The following is a 19,348-nucleotide window of genomic DNA, read 5'->3' as shown; positions in this document are numbered from 1 at the left end:
GGAGACAGGGAGAGAAAAACCCTCTCAGATGTCAAAGTCTCTCTCTTCTGTTAATTATTAACAGCTCTATTAATCAATACTCCTTAGTTGTTTAACCTCATGTGTGTCTCCAAAGCCTGACTCAGCACCCATAGCTTTCAAACTCACTTCCCATTCCAGAAGCAGTGGCACGTTGTTTTCCCCTGAATTTAAGGCAGTGGGAAAAGGAGGGACAACTTCCCCCCAAGCAAGAGATGTGGCTCATGCCAGGTCTCTCCCAGGAGAAATGAGGAGATCCTGGCACTGCCAACATCATCCCAACCATTGCAGGCACATGCCTTAGGAAGGGCTCTTGTATGAGACAGGTACTGCCCTCCTCACAGAATGGGATAAAATAAGGAATTGAGCCATTTTGGCGACTGTTCACCAGAGACAGGCTCTGCAGTTACGCCTGGATGTTGTTTATTCAGCAACTTCTGTGATCAGTTTTACCACAATGGATTAAAAAAACCCATAAATGCAGACTTAACTTAGGGCTAGTTACAGAATGCCAAAGAGCAGTACAGGCTGGACTGTGGCTGAAGCTGCTGTGCAGGGTCGCTGTTCGGCTCCTCCTGAGGGTGGCCAGGTTCAGGATGGAGGTGGTCAAGGCCTTCCTTGGACATTGATGCTGCGGAAGCAGAGGATGGCCCCATTCTGCAGAAGAGCAGCATAACCCCCTGATTTCTGTGCCATTAAATGGTCCAGGCATCTGGTGATGGGAATTTCCATGTTTCAAGCTCTTTTTGGTCACAGGCACCAAAGGAGTTCAGTGGAGTTCACTATTGACCCTGCACTTTAGTCAGAAGGATTTAATTCCGGAATTAAAGAATGTGAGAAATTCCCACTGAAAGGATAAAGGAATGTTGCTGTCCCTCCCCAGCTCTGCAGCCCTACCTGGTGTCCCTTCCCATCCACTGGGAATGCAGGGCTGGCTCTGCTGGACAGAAGGGGAAGGATGCTCCATGTGATCCCAACCCCTCTCCTGCCATCGAGATGGACGCAGCCCTGCAGGGATTTGGGAAATCACTGCCATCCTGTGCTGGGTGTGTCCCCTTTAGAGCTTTAAGGTGTCCCCTTCCTTGCAGGCAAGAGGTTGCTGAAGAGACCTTGAAACTCATCTGCTGAGCCAAAGGAGATGGAGTTCATTCCCAGGGGCCAAGGCCATGAGGGTCATTCCATGGTGAATAGAGCTGGGGAACAGCACTGAGCCCAGCTGCACTGCTTGGATCCACATGGCTCCAAAAATCACCTAAGACAATGCTCTTGCTCCCTTTACCTGCATGAATACACCACCATGGGGAGGGTGATCCCGTGGATATTGATTAATCAGGTGTCTCAAGGCTCAAGGAAACCTTCAGCCACTCTCCAGGGGTTGTTCAGCAGAGCAGTGGAAAGGATCAACAGGCTCAGACCACTGTGGCCCTGGGGCATCATTTCTACGTGCAGTTTTTTTTTTCTGGTATTGAAAGACCCTCTGGAGGGACAGCCAGAGGGACCCCATGGAGCAGGGCCTCCAGCACCTCCCTGCCAAGAAACAGATGAAGGGTTTGATGCTGCTGTTGATGCAGGCGAGCAGGAAAACCACCTGGGAGGGTACAAACGTGTAGCCGAGCTGCTGCAGGAAATTCCAGAGGCTGAGGAGGAGAGTGAGGAGCACAGTGAAGACAATAACGATGTTGCACCTCTTGGGTTGCTGCTGCTGGGAGCCACACTTGGCATTATTGAGGAGGATTATGCTGGAAACGAGCATGGGTGCAGCAAAGAGGAGCAGGATGACGGTGTGCATGGAGATGAGAGCTGCCAGGCAGTGCCCCTGCTGGTGTGATGGGCACAGGAATGTCACTGGGGGAATGACAGCAAAGAGAGCAAAGAAGGCGCAGTATTGGATGCTATCCACCACCCAAAACAGGCACCGAGGTAGGCTGCAGTGGCAGCAGAGCTTGCAGAAGTCGCACATATCCAGCACAGTACTGCTCATCATCAGCCTGAACAGCCCCCAGCTGAAGGAGATCATTGGGAGCTGGAAAAGGAAGTTCACATATATCAAGGGCATGATAGGAGAGCAGGACATGTACTCCATCAGGAAGAGGAGGGCGAAGATGAATGCAAAGAGGAGGAAGAGGAGGTCAATGACAGACAGGTTAAGGATGCCATAGTTGTAGATTTTCAGGTTGAGGAGGCAGAGGACAGCCCCGTTCCCAGCCAGCCCACAGAGGCAGATGAGCAGTGTCACACTGTGTATGGCCACACTGGTGACATCTGTCTCCCACAAATCATCTCGTTCAGAGGGTGATGGGGGAGGAGGGGACACGGTGCTCACCTCCATGGATGGATGATGGGCAGGCGGTGGGATGTGGCCCTGGCTGTGGTCAGAGGGGATGGGGAGTCAGTGCTTGGAGAATCCAGGGATGGACCATGCGGATCCTCAGCAGGTCCCTGCATCGGGAAGGATTCAGTGGGGAGGGGTGCGATGTGCAGGGGAGGAGGGAAGTGGAAATTTTGGAGTGGGAGAGGGAGGTCGGAGGGTTGGGTTGTTCAGCAGGGGATGCAGAAGGAAAGTGCAGCACAGTGGATGGATGACATGGGGAGGGCACTGCGGTCACTGGGAGAGGGTGGCAGGAACAGAGCAGCGGCTGGAGGAGAGGAAGGTGGGGTAGGGAGGAAGGAAAACATTCCACTGACCTGTTCCCTGTGGGGCAGCAGCAGGCAAAGGGGGCTGTGCAGATCAGCGGTGCTTCCTGGTACCTCTTGCTCCTTTGGGATCCATGTCCTAAAGCGGCTCCTGCCAGGTCAGTGACATGAAGGAGAAAGTGCCCAGATCACCAGGAGCTCCTCGCTCCCATCCCTCTGTCTCCTCTCTGTGCCCTGTCCTGATATTGTTCCCAAAGGCTCGATGGACAAATGGGGGAGTGGGTGAGTGAAAAACTTGTAACTTTTCCTGCTTCAGAAATTCAGTTCCTCAGAGTTATTTATCTTGGTGGGTTTTGTTGGTTTTTTGTTTTTTTTTTCTTCTTCAGAGGAAGTGGCTTTCGTCAGGTGCTCTAAATGAAGATTTCTGTGATTGGCTCCTCTTTCCCTCCTGATGAGAAACCCTCCTTCCCTGCAGAATGGACCATTCTCCAACTGCCTTCCCTCTCCTGACAAGTTTCTACCATTCCTCGTTTCTATTCTCTGAGTGATCACTGTCCCTCCAGCAGCAGAGGGAGGCTGCTGGTGCTGGTGGCACTGGAATGCTGGCAGTGCTGCCAGTGTAGGTGAGGCTGCTGGGTGCTTCTCAGAAACAATTCCTCTTCTCGGAAGGGCTCTGAGATCATTGCCAAAATGTGCTCTGGGCTGAGGAAGTACAGCTGAGGTGCTTCCTCCTCCTATCCCCATCCCATCCTCATCCCTGCTCCCCATCCCCATTCCAATCCCCATTCCCTTCCCTATCCCTGCCCTCCATCCTCACCCCATCCTATCACATCCCTCAGGTTTCCCAGATGGAGCCGCTCCCTGACTTGGAGCGTGGCCTGTCAGGCTCTGCTCTCCTCCAGTGGGGAGATTTGGGATTGCTGACATCCAGAGCCCCTCCAACCTGCTCCGACCCTCTCCTGACCCCTCTGAAAGCACCTGCAACATCCCTGACCATCCCTGGGGCCCAGTCAGCCCTGAACATCCCTGATCTTCGCCCTCTCCACCTGGGACCTCTGGAAGTGCCTCTGCTCCTCCTGGCCATGGAGTTCTTGGACCAAGGAGACAGGAGGAAAGTCCAGCTCCCCAGGGCACAGCAGGAGAGCATAGGATGATAAACGTGGCTGAAGCCAGTGCAGAAACAGATGGCTTGCAGTGGTTTTGGAGCAAGTTCTGTAACAAGAAGCAAAAGCACGTGGCCAAAGCAAAAGTTCAAGGCAAGGTCACCTTTAATATCTCAGCACACAGTGAATGTGACCACCAGAGCCCCCTGTGAATGATCCTCCAAGACAAGGAAAGGACTTGGAGAAGGAGGCAAATTCATGGAAATGAGTCCTAGGAAAGTGATATTTATGCATTTAATAAGAAAGACACTTTAGTGACTCTTTGTGGTTATGATGCAAAAAAACCCTGTTGAAAAGTCTCTCCCCAAGCAGAATTAAGGAGAGATCCTTCTGTGTGTCCTGTGGAGGTAAAGAATTCCTGATTCCTAATTGTTCCCATTGTGTTGGAAAGTTTATTCTGGCTGCTTTCAGTATCACTCCCAAATCCCATCCCATCCCATCCCATGCCATCCCATCCCGTGGCCGCTCCCTGCCTTGCAGTGCTGCCCATTGGGCTCTGCTGCCCTCCAGTCCGGATATTTGGGATGAGCAGCATCCAAAACCTTCCATTCCCAACCTCCTCCAGACCCTACCAGAACCCTCTGACTCTTCTGGACCCTCTGACAACCTCCAGTCCCAACCCAGGGCCGCCTTTTCCGCTACAACAGCCCCGCTCCTGCCCTGCTCCACCTGGGACCATGAGCAGTGTCTCTCCTTCTCCCAGCCATTCCTGCTTTTGTACCTTGAAGTAAACAATTTAGCAAGGAAATAACATGAACTGCATTTAGCTGCAATGGTATCTCATGCCTTAACCTGGCTTCCAGGCCTGACCCACTTAGATGTCTCAGGTACTGGAACACCTGAGAGAGCAGCATCTCCCCCACATTTGCCAGAGCAGATGCACAGGTGTGTGCACACAGAGAGAAAGAGTCAGTGCAAGGTGCCTGTGAGAAATTCCCCTGGGAGGCAGTGAAATGCTCACTGCGGATCCGTTTGCATCTCCTCACTGTGCCAAGGCTTGGGCCTCGAGCGCCGGGGGATCGGCCCAGGAGCCGTCGGCGCTGGGGCATCACCCGAGGGCAGCAGACGGGAGAGATCCCAGCTCGGAGAGGCCCCACTGCCACGGAGCTTCTGGTCAGCGCTGCTGGGCCCAGGAGAGCTCCAAGGGTCTCCTTTTGGACCGCTGCTTACAGGGCCCCAAGGGATGTGCTTCATCCACAGCAATGTTTCACCCTGGCCACACTTTGGGCAGGCATCCTTCTGTGAAAGCGTGGGAGCAGGGATGGTGTGGCATTCAGGGAAGTGAAATAATTCCCAAGGCTGTTGATAAAAGCCCAGGGGGTCGTTGGCCAGCAGCAGTTCCTGGGAGCAGAGGGTGTTTCTGATCAGTGCCAGAGGAGCTGAGCCCTGGGGCTGCTCCTCAAGGCTGAGGCCTCCAAGCACGAATCAGAGCCCAGTGCGGCCTGGAAAGGGGGTGGGGGATGCACCAGCACAGGGAGGGTGACACTTTAGATGTTTATTATTCAGGTGGCTCAAGGAATCCATCAGCCACTGTCCCAGAGTCTCTCAGCAGTGCAGTGGAAGGGTCAGAGCACTGAGTCCATGTTGGGATCATTTCCGCGGGCAGTGTTTTCATTTGGCTGCTCAAACACCTTGTGGAGTGCCTTCCCTAGGGACTGCATGGAGGAGTGCCTCCTGAACCTCCCCATGGAGCAGTGTCTCCAGCAGCTCCCCATGGAGCAGTCTCTCTTCCAGCTCCCCACCAAGAAGCAGATGAAGGGTTTGATGCTGCTGGTGATGCAGGTGAGCAGGAAAACTGCCTGGGAGGGCACAACCGTGTAACCGAGCTGCTGCAGGAAAGAGCAGAGACTGAGGGGCAGACTGAAGATTGCAATGAGGACAATCACGATGTTGAGCCTCTTGTATTGCTGCTGCTGGGAGCCAGGCTTGAAATGAATGAAGAGGATTGTGCTGGAAATGAGCAGGGGTACAGCAACTAGGCAAAGGTTGAGGGCGTACCTGGAGATGAGAGCCACCTGGCATTGCTCCTGCTCGTGTGACTGGCACAGGGAAGTCACCGTGGGATTGACAGCGGTGACAACAAAGAACAAAGCCCAGAACAGGCCACTCATCACAACCCACCGCAGGTGCTCAGAACGTTGCCCAGTGCAGAAAAACAGGCAGAGGATGGACCTGCACCTCTCGATGCTGATGAACATCAGCTGGTAGAGCCCCATGGTGTAGGTGAACAGTGACAGCTGGGACAGCAAGCTCAGATACATTGGGGGCATTTTAGCAGAGCAGGAAACCTCTGCCAGCAGGAAGAGCAGGGTGGAGGGAACCATGAAGATGAGGAAGAGGAAGTCGATGCTGGCCTGGTTGAATGCCACAAAGTCAGTGATGGAATTAATTTGGAGGAGCCAGAGGAAAGCCCCGTTCCCAACCAGCCCACAGAGGCCGAAGAGCAGAGTCACAAGGTCTGTGGCCACGTTGGAGACATTGGTCTCACACTGACCAGGTCCGTCGGTCGGTGAGGTGGGAGATGGGGACACGGTGCTCACCTCCATGGATGGACGCTGGGCAGGCGGTGGGATGTGGCCCTGGCTGTGGTCAGAGTGGATGGGGAGTCAGTGCTTGGAGAATCCAGGGATGCACCACGCAGCTCCTCAGCAGCTCCCTGCAGAGGGAAGGATTAAATTGGGATGGGTGAGATGTGCAGGGGAGGAGGGCAGTGGAAATGGTGGGAGAGGGAGTTAAGAGGGTTGGGCTGGTTTGCAGGGGCTTGATAAATAAGAGAGAATAAACATTATCACATCTCCTGAAATTGCTCAAAGATAAGTGGCCCCTTAAGTAGGGAAAATATAAAAGTCTGTAAAAATGTGGACCCAGGCTGATAATTGTGCCTGGAGCCAAAGGAAAATTTCAAGGCAAGGTCACCTTTAATATCACAGCACTCAGCAAATATGAGCACCGGAGACCCCTTCTGAAGGATCCTCCAAGAACATCAAAGGACTCCCAGTAGGAAGTGGATGCATGGAAATGAGTTCCAGGAAAATGGTGCTTGTGTACTAGATAACAAAAATTTTTAATGTCTATGAATGGTTACAGTGGATAAAAATAATGTTGTAAAGTCGCACAACACACATGGAAATAAAGAGAGAATCTTTTGTGTGTCCTGCTGTCTAATACTTTCCTTGATAACAGCATTAGTTGGTGTTAGGAACTTTATTCTGTCTCATTTTGGTATCACTCCTTATCCCCATCTCTGCCTCACTCCCCCTCCCATCCCATCCCATCCCATCTCATCCCATCCCATCCCATCCCATCCCATCCCATCCCATCCCATCCCATCCCGCTGGTTTCCCAGTCAGAGGCCACTCCCTGGATGCAAGTGTGACCTGTTGGCTCTGCTGCCGTCCAGTGGGAGATTTGGGATTGGTGGCACCCAGACCCCTCCTGGCCCCTCCAGCCCCTGCCTGCCTGATGCCTTGGGGTGGCTTCCCAGAACAGAGGCTAGACAAGGTGAAGAGAATGAAAGTGGGTATTTATCAAAGGCCTTCAAAAGGTACCCCTTGGGCAGTTAAAGCCTCTGAGAGGGGCTACACCCAAAATGGACAATGGTCACGAGGTTTTCAGACAGATATAAGTTTGGTCCATTTACAAATCTGGGGTGAATCCCCCAATTACAGCTTCAGGTAACGAAGTCATTTACCCCCAGTTTGCTCCACACCCAATTCACTTTTGTCTACACTTTTTGGGGCCTGAGGCAGTAGAGTGTGCTTGAATTTCAGGCCTAGAGGAATTGTTTTGTCTGACCAAAATGTGAAGACAGTTAACAAATACTTTCCATGGAGTTTAAAGTTATGCACTAATGCAGTACAGGATTTGAAAAACATAAAGGCGAAAATCCTAAGGCATCCAGCCCCCCTCTGACATCCTCTAGAAATTCCCCCCACGCTGCCTTCCCCTCCAGACATCCCTGCTCCTCTCCTGCCCCACACGGGATGCCCAGCAGTGTTTCCACTCCTCCTGGCAATTCCATGCTTCTCCACGCCAATGCACACCAGTGGAGCCATCCCTCTACTGCCTCTTGTTTCTCTCCAAAGGAGGTTGGGGGGCTGGACAGGAGGGATGGAGCTCGGAAGGGGCGTCTGCAGGGGAAACACTGCCCCAAAGCCTTACAGGGCAGCCTGGGGTGAGCAGCCTGTGGAGAGGGACTGGAGCCTCAGACATGGGGCTGGGAGGAATGGGAAGGACGGGAGGTGGGTGGGCTGCATGGGGAGTGGGATGGGAGTTTGGTGTGGGAGGTGTGGGACATGATGGTGCTGGTGGGAGGATGTGGTGGGGATGGAGAAAAAGCACGGGATGTGGTGGGGCTGGAGAAAAGGTGTGGATGTGGTGGGGCTGGTGATCTCAGTGAAGCCACAGGGAGCAGGGTGATGCCCCGTGGAGCCCATGGTGACAATCACAGGTGTCACCCTGCTCCTGGAAGGGGGTGGCTGTGCTGAGGACCATGGCCTCCTCCTCTCCTTGCTGCTGCACCATCTGAGCCTGCTGAGGGAGCAGCTGAACGCAGAGGAGAAGAAGAGTTTCTGAAGGCAGAGAGACCTTTGCGCCTGGCTCACAAAATTAAAAATTCAAGATCTCTGGGGAGATCTTTGCTGTGACACTCACGGAGCAGTCACAGGGAATGTTGAGCCCCATGGCCATGGTGTCCTGGCGAGCTGTGCCAGTGCCAGCCCAGCTCTGGGCACTGGCGATCATGGTTGCTCCAGGGAGCACAAGCTATGGGTGTGTCCCCTCTGAAACCAAGAAGTTTAAGTCTAACGTTAATAGCATTTTAGACTAATGACAATTTTGAGTCAAAATTGTGAACATTTTGGAAATTTATGTACCATAGACAGGTTCAAAGAAACAACACATTTCAGGAATTTTTATGCACCATAATATCCAAGATTTTTTACAGATACTCCTAAAAGGCTCCCAATTTATTATTTCACAGTATGAGTGTTTTGTTTCTTTTAATTACTTCCAAAATATGTTGTCTTTTTTAGTTTAGTACATAACCCGTTTTTTTTTTTTTTCAGCTAAAAAATGATTTATTAAATTTGATGTCTTGGTTAGACAATTACCATTGATTAAGTTTTCTGAGGTGTACAAGCCTAGGAAATGGCCCTTTTACTGCCACTGCAATTTATCTCTTGCAATTTATTAGTCAATTCTTCCGGTGTCTATAGGCCTCTGAATTCCTAATTCTCTCAAGATATCATTCTCATTCTATGATGTCCAATTAATTTCTAGTTATTTGTTAACCGTTAAAAAATACTTTATTGAATTTTGTTCTCCCGACTATTGAATAAGTTCTCTAAGGGCTATGGGTTGATAGAGTTTTCTACTGGCACTCAGCCAAGACATATCTAAATCAAAACCAGCTAAAAAAACACAGTCAAATATGCTCCGACTAATTAAACATAGTTCATTATGAAATTTCGAAACAATCACAAAATTCCTGGCTAACTACCTCTCTGTCCCCTCCCTCCAGTCACATTCCTGGTTGGCAGCAGGAGCCAGAGGAAGCCAGGAAGCGCTGGCAGAGGGAGCAAAAGCAGCTCAGGGTTAATGGTGCTGTTTATTGACATCAGACCACAGTGGAATGCAGGAACCAAGTGCCAGGGGGAATTTTGGGATCACAGCCATGTTGGGAAGGATCCGTTTGGGAAACAGTGCTCTAGGACCCGTGAGGGAGGAGCAAAGCCCTGCTCCAATGTGCTTCCCGCAGAGCATTTCTCACACATAGCCCTTGGCAATGCCCCTGCTGCCTTCTCCTGCAGGAATACGGAGCAGGAGAGTGATATCATGGAAATTTAGTAATCTGGTGGCTCAAGGAAACCCTCAGCCATTGCCCCATGGTCCTGCATCGGGGCAGTTGAAGGATTCAACAGGCTCAGCCCCCCGTATCCCTGCTGGCATCATTACTGGGGGCAGTGCTTCCTTCTGGCGCCTCAGAGACCTTCTGGAGACACTCCCTGAGGGACTCCATGGAGCAGCACCTCCAGCACTTTGTAACTGAGAAGTAGATGAAGGGGTTGATGGTGCTGTGCATGCAGCGAGCAGCAGAACAGCCTGAGGGGACACAGTGGTGTAGCCGAGCTGCTGCAGGAAATTCCAGAGACTGAGAGGAAGAGTGAGGAGCACAGTGAGGAAGACAATGATGTTGAGCCTCTTGAATTGCTGCTGCTGGAAGCTACCCTTGAAATGAATGAAGAGGATTGTGCAGGAAATGACCACGGATGGAGCAAAGACGAGGCAGTTGAGGACGTAGAGGGAGATGAGAGCCCCCAGCAGAGCTTGTGTTCCTGTGACTTGCACAGGGAAGTCACTGCAGAAATGGCAGCGATGACAGTGATGGAAAGGGCGCAGAGCACGGGACTCACCAGCACCCATGAGAGGTGCTGGGGAAGGTGGCAGAAGAGCCCACGTGGGCAGAGGATGGACCTGCACCTCTTGATGCTGATGGCCGTCAGCCAGTACAGCCCTAGGCTGTAGAACAGCAGGAAGAGGAGGAAAAGGAAGCTTATGTATGCTGGAGACATGATGGCGTTATAAACAAGTTTATAAGTAAATTGTTAAATGTTAGTTACCATGCTTATTAATTGTTACCTGTTAATTACCACGTTTGTTACTCATATTGTTAGCTACCTTACTGCACCATTTTTTTCCGTCGGTGCTTCCCGAAATGGCGCCAGGATAACGTCACAAGCGTATATGTAAATCAGTCCCATCCAACAGAATAACACCCTAGAAAAACGAGCCAACCTCCAGGTCAAGGGACCAAGTGACTTGTCCAGCCTGAGGACTGTCCTACTATTCCAGCAGCATAATTCTAAGCTCTCACCACAACCTAACCAGAACTGGACCAGAGTGAGGACCTTAGACAACAAGCCCAAAAGTGCCTTCCTAGGCACGCCCGTGAGGACGGAAGCCCCAGCTCTGCTATGCAGCAAAGCTGACATCCTCCTCCTCCACGTCGCCAAAGGGAGCAGCGGCGGTGCGCGCGGCCCCTCGGGCCCCCACCCAGAGCTGATTTCATAATAAAGGCATTACAAAGGAGCAAGTCTCCGTGCCCATTCAGTTCAATGGCAGAGCGGGACAAATGCTGCAGCAGGAAGAGCTGAGTGGAGGGGAACCATGAAGATGAGGAAGAGGAAGTTGATGATGACCAGGTCAAGGATGCAGGCAGTGATGGGTTTGATGGTGTCCCTCTGGATACAGAATCTGAGGACACAGAGGACAGCCCCATTCCCAGCCAGCCCACAGAGGCAGATGAGCAGTGTCACACTGTGTATGGCCACATTGGTGACATCTACCTCACAGAGATTGTCCCCTTCAGTGGGTGAGATGGCAGGGGGGGACATGGTTCTCATCCCCATGGATGGACGCTGGGCAGGCGGTGGGATGTGGCCCCTGGTTGTTGCCAGGGTAATTCAGGAGTCAGTGCTTGAGAATCCAGGGATGGACCGTGAGCAGCTCCCTGCAGTGGGAAGGATTCAGTGGGGAGGAGTGAGATGTGCAGGGGAGGAGGGTGGTGGGAATGGTGGGGTGGGAGGGTTGGGCTGGTTAGCAGGAGGCTGATAAATAACATAGAGAATAAACATTTTCAGTTCTTCTGAAGCTGTTCAAAAGTAAAGTGGCCAAAATGTAAAAGGATGTGTTATAGATGGATAATGAGATGATTGGCTCTCACAGTTAAGGGATGAATACTGTGTGAATATTAAGAGAAGCTTTATTGATGTATAATTGTGTTATTGTAGTCTGTTGTTTAGCTGTCCCCTGTTGTCTCCATAGTCCCCTTTTCTCCCCTCTGTACTGTTGCCATCAGAGAGCCTGAGTCACCTAGGACAGGTAGAAAGAAGGCCTGTACAAAAGCTTGGTGCTGGGGTGGAGGGGGGGAGCAGCATGACAACAGCTGACCTGTCACAGGGACATTCTTTTTTCTTTCAGGATTTTTCATAAAAGAGCACAGAAGAAAGAAAGAGAAAACAATTTCTATTTCTGCTCCTTGTTTAATGCATGTGGAATGTGTTTAGAGAATTGTTTACCTGGGGCGATTGCTTGACTGGATTCTAGTAAGGATTGTTTGAGCCTGATAGCCAATCAGATCCACCTGTGTCTAGACTCTCACAAGAGGGTCACGAGTTGTGAGTTAGATATGGTAGTTAGAACAAGTAGGTTTGTAGTTTTAGTATCCCCTTTAAATAGTATATTAATGTATTATAGTATAGTTATAAAAAAGAAATCATTCAGCCTTCTGAACTGGAGTCAGACATCATCATTCCTTCCCAGCGGAAGTCGGGAATTTACATTTACAATACTGACCTCAAATCAAGTTGCAGGAAAGCAGGCTCCACCAATAAACAGCAAAGAGGAGCTGACTGACAGACTTTGGGAGGGGCCAGCTTTAGCTGATGCAACCCCCTGGGTATCAAAGGTGAAGCCTCCATCCTGAAGATGAGCCAGCCATGTGGAAGGCAGCCACGAGGGAAGCTCCCAACCTGTTTCTCCTTATTTAGACCTTTTCCTGTATTTTTTGTTAAGGTTTAATAAATCTTTAAAAATTTTAAACAGTGGCTGGTTGTTTCTCACAGGATGTAAAGGCTAGCACACAGGATGACAAACATGACGGGAACCAGGGCAGAAACAGATGAGGAGACCTGCAGTGGTTTTGGGGCAAGTTCTGGAACAAGAAGCAACAGTGCATGGCCAGAGGAAAAGTTCAAGGCAAAGTCACCTTTAATATGGCAGCAATCAGTGAATATGACCACCAGAGAGACCCCTCTTCATAAACCTCCAGGACCATAAAAGGACTTCCAGGAGGAGGTGGATGCATGGAAATGAGTTCTAGGAAAATGGTGTTTATGTATTAGATAAGAAAAACTTTTCAATGCCGACATGTGGATATAATGCATTAATATCCTGTTGTGAAGTCTCATCTTAGACACAATACAAAAAGAGATCGTTCTGTGTCCTGTGCAGGTAAAGAATTCCTGCTTCCTCATGCTTTGCTTTGTGTTAGAAAATTTGTTCTGGCCCATTTCAGAATTAGGACACAGACGGGATGCACAGGAGAAGAGAGAGGACGTGGGGAGGGCACTGCGGTCACTGGGAGAGGGTGGCAGGAACAGAGCAGCTGCTGGAGGAGAGGAAGGTGGGTTAGGGAGGAAGGAAAACATTCCACTGACCTGTTCCCTGTGGGGCAGCAGCAGGCAAAGGGGGCTGTGCGGATCAGCGGCGCTTCCTGGTACCTCTTGCTCCTTTGGGATCCATGTCCTAAAGTGGCTCTTCCCAGGTCAGTGACATGAAGGAGAAAGTGCCCAGCTCAACAGGAGCTCCCCATTCCCGTCCTGCTGTCTCTCTCTGTTCCCTGTCCTGCCATTGTTTCGCAAGGCTTGGCGGGTGAATCGGAAATTTAATCTTTGGCTACGTCAGAATTTGACTTCCTCTCATTTATTTGTCTTGACTTTTTTTTCCTGTCACAGAGGAAGTGGCTCGACTTGCAGATTTCTTTGAATGGCTCCTGATTTCCTCCTGATTAGAAACAATCTTTCCAATGGGACATTCTCAAAAGGCTTTCCCTCTCTCAGCAGGTTTCTACCATTCCTCATTTCCCTACCCTGAGGGGTTGTTGTCCCTCCAGCAGCAGAGAGCTGCTGGTGGCACTGCAATGCTGACAGTGCTGCAAGTGCTCACAGCACTGTGCAAGCATCTGATTGCTTCTCAGAAACAACTCCCATTCTGGGAAGAGGTCTGGGATCCTTGCCAAAAACTTCCCTGGCTCCAAGAAAGCCATCTGAGCTGAGAATTCCCATTTCTGCCATTCCAGTGCAGGCTGACACAGCCCAAGGGAAGGACAGCACTCAGTTGCTTGCAGCCAGGTTATCAGCACTTGGAGCCCACCCTAATTACTGCCAATCCCCTTGATGATGCAATGAAAGCTATTAGGGACCAGATTTTGGGCTGCTGTGATCCTTTTTCCAGCCCTTCATTCGAGCTCATCCTCCTTTACAGACTTGGGAACACTTGTGTTTGTTTTTACCTGACCCCACCCCTCTGGGCAACCTGTGCTAAGGCCTCCCCACCCTCACAGGGAAGGATGTTCCCCTAATATCGAACGTCAACCCAGCCTCTGTCAGTGGGAAGCCATCCCCCCTTGTCCTGTCGCTCCATGCACTTGTTCAAATTCCCTCTCCAACTCTCCTGGAGCCCCATTAGCTCTAGGATCATGAAGTGTTTGCCCTTGAAAGGACTGGCCTGGTGAGGGGATGTGAGATTCCATAGCTGGGGACAGAAACACGGTGTCAGCAGGAAAGAGAGGTGACAGTTCTGGTCCCAGGGCCAGCAGTTTCCCAGAGGAGCATCCCAGATTGCTGTGGCACATGTCAGCCTGGGTAGGAATCATCTCATCTGAGCTTTCTAGGAATTCCTTGGAATTCCCTGTAGGCTGCTGTCTGACTGCCAAGGGAATGTGGAAGATGACTCAGGGGAAACCTGCAACTTTCTAAGGATTAAAGCCAAGAGAGCAGCATTGATTTGCCTCTTCTCAGCAGAAATGACATTGCTGAAATCCTAAATCATCCCTCAGCTGTGTGCCTGTGCTCCATCTCAGGCACAGAATTGATTATTGCATGCATACTCTTGGAAACTGCGTGGTGAAGGTCCAGTGCCACTGAAATTGTGGTATACAAGTGGCAAAACTAGATTTGAACCAGAAATCAAAGTTTCACATGACATTTGTAATGCAGGGTCCTAAGGATCCAGCCCAGGAATGAGACTGGGCAAGTTCAGGCTGTTCAAAAGACAAGATTTTGGGATTTGGGTTCCATTAAAAACGGAAGAAGAAGCTGACATGGAGACAAACTTCTTTTCCCTTAGGTCTCCTTGCTGAGGCTCTCTGCTGTTCATTTCCTGGACAGAGTCAAGGGCAGATGAGAAGCAGAGCCCTGATCCCGTCCCAGGCTCTGGACTAGTTCCCTGTTTGTGAGAGCCCTGGAGAACACGAGCCAGCACGGAGAACAGGGGGCTGTGGCAGGAGCTGGGACAGAGCCTGTGCCGGACGCTGCTCGGGCTCACCCCGCGGGCTTCGCTCCCTGCAGGGACTGCTGGGCTCCTGGACGGTTTGGATGGGTGGTGATGAAGGATCTCTGAAGCCAGGTCTTTAGAACATGTGGTTTATTATAAGGGGTGAAGGGCCCTGCTTGGAGTTGCAGGCCCAGGGAGAGCGGGGAGAGAGAGAGAGAGGGTCCCAGGTGAGCGTCCCAAGAGGAAGGTCCAAGAGAGCGTCCAGTCCCTCGGCCACACCTTATCAGGGGGCTTCAAGGTGGGCTGGGACAGGACTTGGGCCAATGGGGTTACAGATACCTGATACTTCCGGGGAGGGTTACAGGTGTGGGATGAACCATACATTGGGGGGTGATACAGAACATTCCATTTGGCCTTTGGATCTATCAGAAGGGGGGATTGCTTTCAGCTTGGCTGTATTATTGTTTTCGAGATGCTCAGTAATTAAGGTTTGGTATTTCAAATCTTGTTCTCATCTCAATATCTGTATTTTCTGACTCTTTTGCCAGGCCATCATATTTATAGGGCTTTCGTATTTCATCTTCCCCAACAGCTCCCCTCTCCCAAGTGACCATTCCAGGGAAGCTCCTGAAGATCCCGCCCCAGGGACAGCAGCTGCTGTGTGTGAGGTGATGTGAGTGCACTGCGGTGAAGTTCTCCAGGCTGCGAGAGGAAACAAGGTCAGACTCTTCTCTTTCACCTTAGTCAGTGCCCCCTCATTGGGTGGAACCTGGTTATTAATTCTGGGGGGAGAATTGAGATCTGTAGGGTATTGAAAGCAATAAATACTGTGGGAAAAGGGAGGGAATTTTAAATGAGTGTCCTGCTGAAGGAATCCAGCAGCTCAGTGATATCAACTGACACCTGAGAGTGCAGGTCAGATCCATCCCAAAGCCATTTGCTCTCTGATATCTCCATGGGCAATCCTCTCCTTCTCCAGTTGTTTTCCTCCTCCAGCTGTGTCCTGTCCACAGGCAGGAAGGAGGTGCCTCCCTGGCTTTTTTGCCAGGTACACCAGACCAGGCTCCCACATCCTACTTGCCTTCTGTCTTTTCCCACACCTCTCCCTGTGCTGCTCCACATGGAAGCTGTGGGTGGGAAAAGATGGGAAAAGCCACATTTGGGGGACAGCAGCGTTGCTGCGGTGTCTCAGTTTGTCCCCTCTCCAGCTGTGTGAGGGCAAGGAGAAGCAGCAGAGGTGTCACAGTGAGCACTTTGTCCCCTGCCACGGAGGGAGCCAGCCCTGCCTGCTGGAACCAGCCCGGTGGGAAGGCATCCAATGGGAGCTGGAATGAGGAGAGCCACGACAACTGGACCAAGCGTGACAACAGGCACTGGAGCAAAGTGCCCGTCACGCTGCTGCTGCTGTGCCTGTGTGGAATGGTGGGAACGGGGCTGTGCTCCGGCTCCTTGGCCAACAGCAGTGCCCACCCTCTGATTTACTTCCTGGCTGGGAGCTGTGCAAAGGAATTCCCCCCCTGTTAGTGTTGCCTTCCAGAGGGCTTTTGAGGATTTGCCAGAGCCAGGGAATGGGGACAACACAGTGGAATCATCATCAAGTGGAATCATCATGAAGGAGAGTCAGCATAAAATAGAACCTTAAAGTATCCAAAGTTGGAAGGGACTCACAAAGATCGTGGAGTTGAGCTCCTGGCCCTGCACAGGACATCCCAACAATCCCAGCCTGTGCCTGACAGCATTGTGCAAATGCTCCTAGAGCTCTGTCAGGCTGGTGCTGTGTGCAGCTGGGGAACTCCTGCCTGGGGTGGACGATGAATGATGTGAGGAATCCTCATGGAATGGTTTGGGTAGGAAGGAACCTTAGAGATCATCTCATTCCATCTCTCCTTCTGCCATGAGCATGGACACCCCAGAAACCTTTTGCTTTGAAATCTTTGCTCTTTTGAAAGGAAGCTCAGATAGGGAGAGGCCTGGGTGACACTGGAGGCAAGGAATGTGCTGGGAAATAGAAAAAGTACATTGGAGGATCATGATCCTCCTGTGCTTGCTTTGGGTGAGACCCCTGTCTGAGTTGTTCTTCCCTGAACAAGAGGTTGCACCATGGAGGGTTTCTGCTTTGCAATGGACAGGAAAAAGAGGAGACAGGGAGAGAAAAACCCTCTCAGATGTCAAAGTCTCTCTCTTCTGTTAATTATTAACAGCTCTATTAATCAATACTCCTTAGTTGTTTAACCTCATGTGTGTCTCCAAAGCCTGACTCAGCACCCATAGCTTTCAAACTCACTTCCCATTCCAGAAGCAGTGGCACGTTGTTTTCCCCTGAATTTAAGGCAGTGGGAAAAGGAGGGACAACTTCCCCCCGAGCAAGAGATGTGGCTGCTGCCCGGTCTCTCCCAGGAGAAATGAGGAGATCCTGGCACTGCCAACATCATCCCAACCATTGCAGGCACGTGCCTTAGGAAGGGCTCTTGTATGAGACAGGTACTGCCCTCCTCACAGACAAGGCAGAGGCTTTAGACTGGGATAGAATAAGGAATTGAGCCATTTTGGCGACTGTTCACCCGGGACAGGCTCTGCAGTGAAGCCTAGATGTTTTTTAATCAAGAAATTCTGTGGTCAGTTGTAGCAATTGGAACACAGCGACACGAACCCCCTTACACATCCAAAGGAGATGACTTCATTGTAAAAACTGGCCCCTTTTTAAGCCTTTAATCTCAACCTGACATAACTGAAACCAACCCAAGGCCGCACAGAGCTAACAGAAGACGAGCACCCATTGGCTGCCTCAGCTGCAGTGCTGCTGTCCATGTGTCCTAACACCCAATCACCTTCCTGTTCATACACTGTCCACGTGTTCTGCCATCCAATCAGCTTTCTGCTCATGTGCTGTCCACGTGACCCTCCAGCCAATCACAGTCTCACTCCCAGCTGACTCTCCCCTCATTCCTGACAGCCTCTCAGCCCTCAGGCGACTCCCGCCCGCCCAGCCTGCAGCTGTGCCTTTCCCTCAGGGCCTTCTGCTGAGCACAAGTCTTAGCAACTTTCAACAATTATAACCCCGTGTCCTACTGAAGAAAATAAACTGGCCAGGAGACCTTGTGCTCCTTTCTTGATAAGGCCTTTATTGAAAGGATAGCTTAAGGGGGTGGGGGTTCGGGGTTCGGGACACCGCTGCCGCCACTCCCAGGTGAGTCAGCGTCCCCGAGGAGGGGCAGACGATTACGGCAGGGTCAGAGTTTTCACCCTCGGAGCATACATCCAAAGACTCCACTTGTGGCTCGTTCTAAGGGGGTTACTTCGTTCGGACCTCTCTCTAGTCATAGCGATTGGCTCCAGGGGTGTTGAAGGCTTTCTCTGATTCTTTTGAGACTTTCTTATCAAGTAGATGTGGGTTGTTGTGCGGTCCCTACCTTAGCTTATGGTCTAAGTCCACTTTTGGTCCACTGCTGGGGTCTGGTGATTAATATGCAATAGGCGCTAGGCGTTCTTGGAATCAGGAAGTCATCTTGGGGAGCAGCGGCTGAACTACCCGGTGCCATGAAGGGGACAAAGAGGGTTCAACTTACTAGGTACAAAGGGTTCTAACAAAGGTGTTAACATCAGGGAGAAATACCAAAACTAGAGGAGTACAACTGGAGTGTGGACTGGGCATAGGGGCAAGTATATTGTGTAGGAGAAATATGAACAGGGCTAGAATTAGTGAATATGAAACAGATTTTTGGAGTTAACAAAATGAATTAAGCATTTATAATTTAGTTTGTAGAGGTATGTATTGAATTTTAACCTTTTACTTAAGAAACCTCTGCCTGGTACAAAGGGCATAGGAAAATGCAAATTTCTGAAGCTTCTTGCATAAAGAACAATACCAGAAGAGGCAAAGAACCCAGATAAAGAAGCTCCTCTGTCTCCAAGCCTATCAACACTGACAGACGTACTCAGATAAGCACCAAAGGACCAAAAGCGCACGCGCAGAGAGGAAAAGTTCAAAAGTTCAGCCATGAAGAAGACCACAATCTTCAGCCTCAGGACTACCGAGAGACCCAGGTACGACCACCACAGCAAACCACGCGTGCTCAGGAGGGCGTGGACTTATTTAGCATGAGAGGCGAGGACAGGCGGGGCCAGGGGTTGAATATGCATGAAAAAGTTGTGCAATGTATTGCATATGGAACGTCTTTGAGAATAAAAGTGTGGGTCAGACTGAGGCTTGGGGCACAAGTTTTTGGAGAGCTATCTCACTTGTGCCGGGCGCTGACATACATACCCACCTCATAACGCTTCAAATATACACCCAAGCGAACTTTCAAACTGTGGAGTAAACAGACAAATGGTTAAACATATAAACAAAGGGTTAAATCTTAGATTTATTCATAACACTACCATCAGTTGTACCCCATTGGAATCAAACCAAAGACATAAATCCAAATCTGATTTAGGGCTAGTTACAGAATGCCAAAGATCAGTACAGGCTGGAGTGT

At 50.7% G+C, this 19,348-nt stretch overlaps 3 protein-coding genes and 1 long non-coding RNA gene across 7 annotated transcripts in view; all 4 read right to left on the bottom strand.

The window, feature by feature from the left end:
* Window positions 1-8,519, bottom strand: part of LOC128808596 (proto-oncogene Mas-like) — a 32,558-nt gene extending 24,039 nt beyond the window's left edge. Inside the window, exon 1 of the mRNA XM_053979904.1 lies at window positions 8,469-8,519. Coding sequence (XP_053835879.1) covers window positions 8,469-8,504 — 36 coding nt within the window. The 5' untranslated portion in view covers window positions 8,505-8,519. The remainder of the gene's footprint in view (window positions 1-8,468) is intronic.
* LOC128808594 (proto-oncogene Mas-like) overlaps window positions 1-19,348 on the bottom strand; it is a 40,540-nt gene that overhangs the window by 12,672 nt on the left and 8,520 nt on the right. For 2 of the 4 annotated variants that reach the window (XM_053979898.1, XM_053979897.1), the window contains exons 2-4: window positions 6,356-6,471; window positions 3,699-3,864; window positions 2,704-2,803 (exon numbers count right to left, since the gene is read on the bottom strand). In XM_053979898.1, the coding sequence (XP_053835873.1) occupies window positions 2,704-2,803; window positions 3,699-3,799 (201 nt within the window). In that variant the 5' untranslated portion in view covers window positions 3,800-3,864; window positions 6,356-6,471. Of the gene's footprint in view, window positions 1-2,703; window positions 2,804-3,698; window positions 3,865-5,495; window positions 6,472-13,033; window positions 13,432-19,348 lie in introns of those variants that run through there. The other 2 variants (XM_053979896.1, XM_053979899.1) reach the window with 2 other exon arrangements.
* Window positions 425-1,041, bottom strand: LOC128808607 (uncharacterized). Its single transcript, XR_008437503.1, has 2 exons — window positions 916-1,041; window positions 425-814 (listed from the first exon to the last, which is right to left on the bottom strand). It is a non-coding gene; the product is annotated as an uncharacterized LOC128808607 (long non-coding RNA).
* On the bottom strand, window positions 9,569-11,329 carry LOC128808605 (mas-related G-protein coupled receptor member H-like). The gene is given in 5 exon segments (XM_053979917.1): window positions 9,569-9,902; window positions 9,905-10,135; window positions 10,138-10,383; window positions 10,926-10,977; window positions 10,979-11,329. Coding segments are annotated over 5 exon segments (939 nt in total). The 5' UTR covers window positions 11,225-11,329; the 3' UTR covers window positions 9,569-9,738.

Source organism: Vidua macroura, chromosome 6, assembly GCF_024509145.1.
Source record: "Vidua macroura isolate BioBank_ID:100142 chromosome 6, ASM2450914v1, whole genome shotgun sequence".
Taxonomy (NCBI): domain Eukaryota; kingdom Metazoa; phylum Chordata; class Aves; order Passeriformes; family Viduidae; genus Vidua; species Vidua macroura.
Note: the sequence above shows the minus strand (reverse complement) of the source record. Positions and strands in the feature narration are given on the sequence as shown.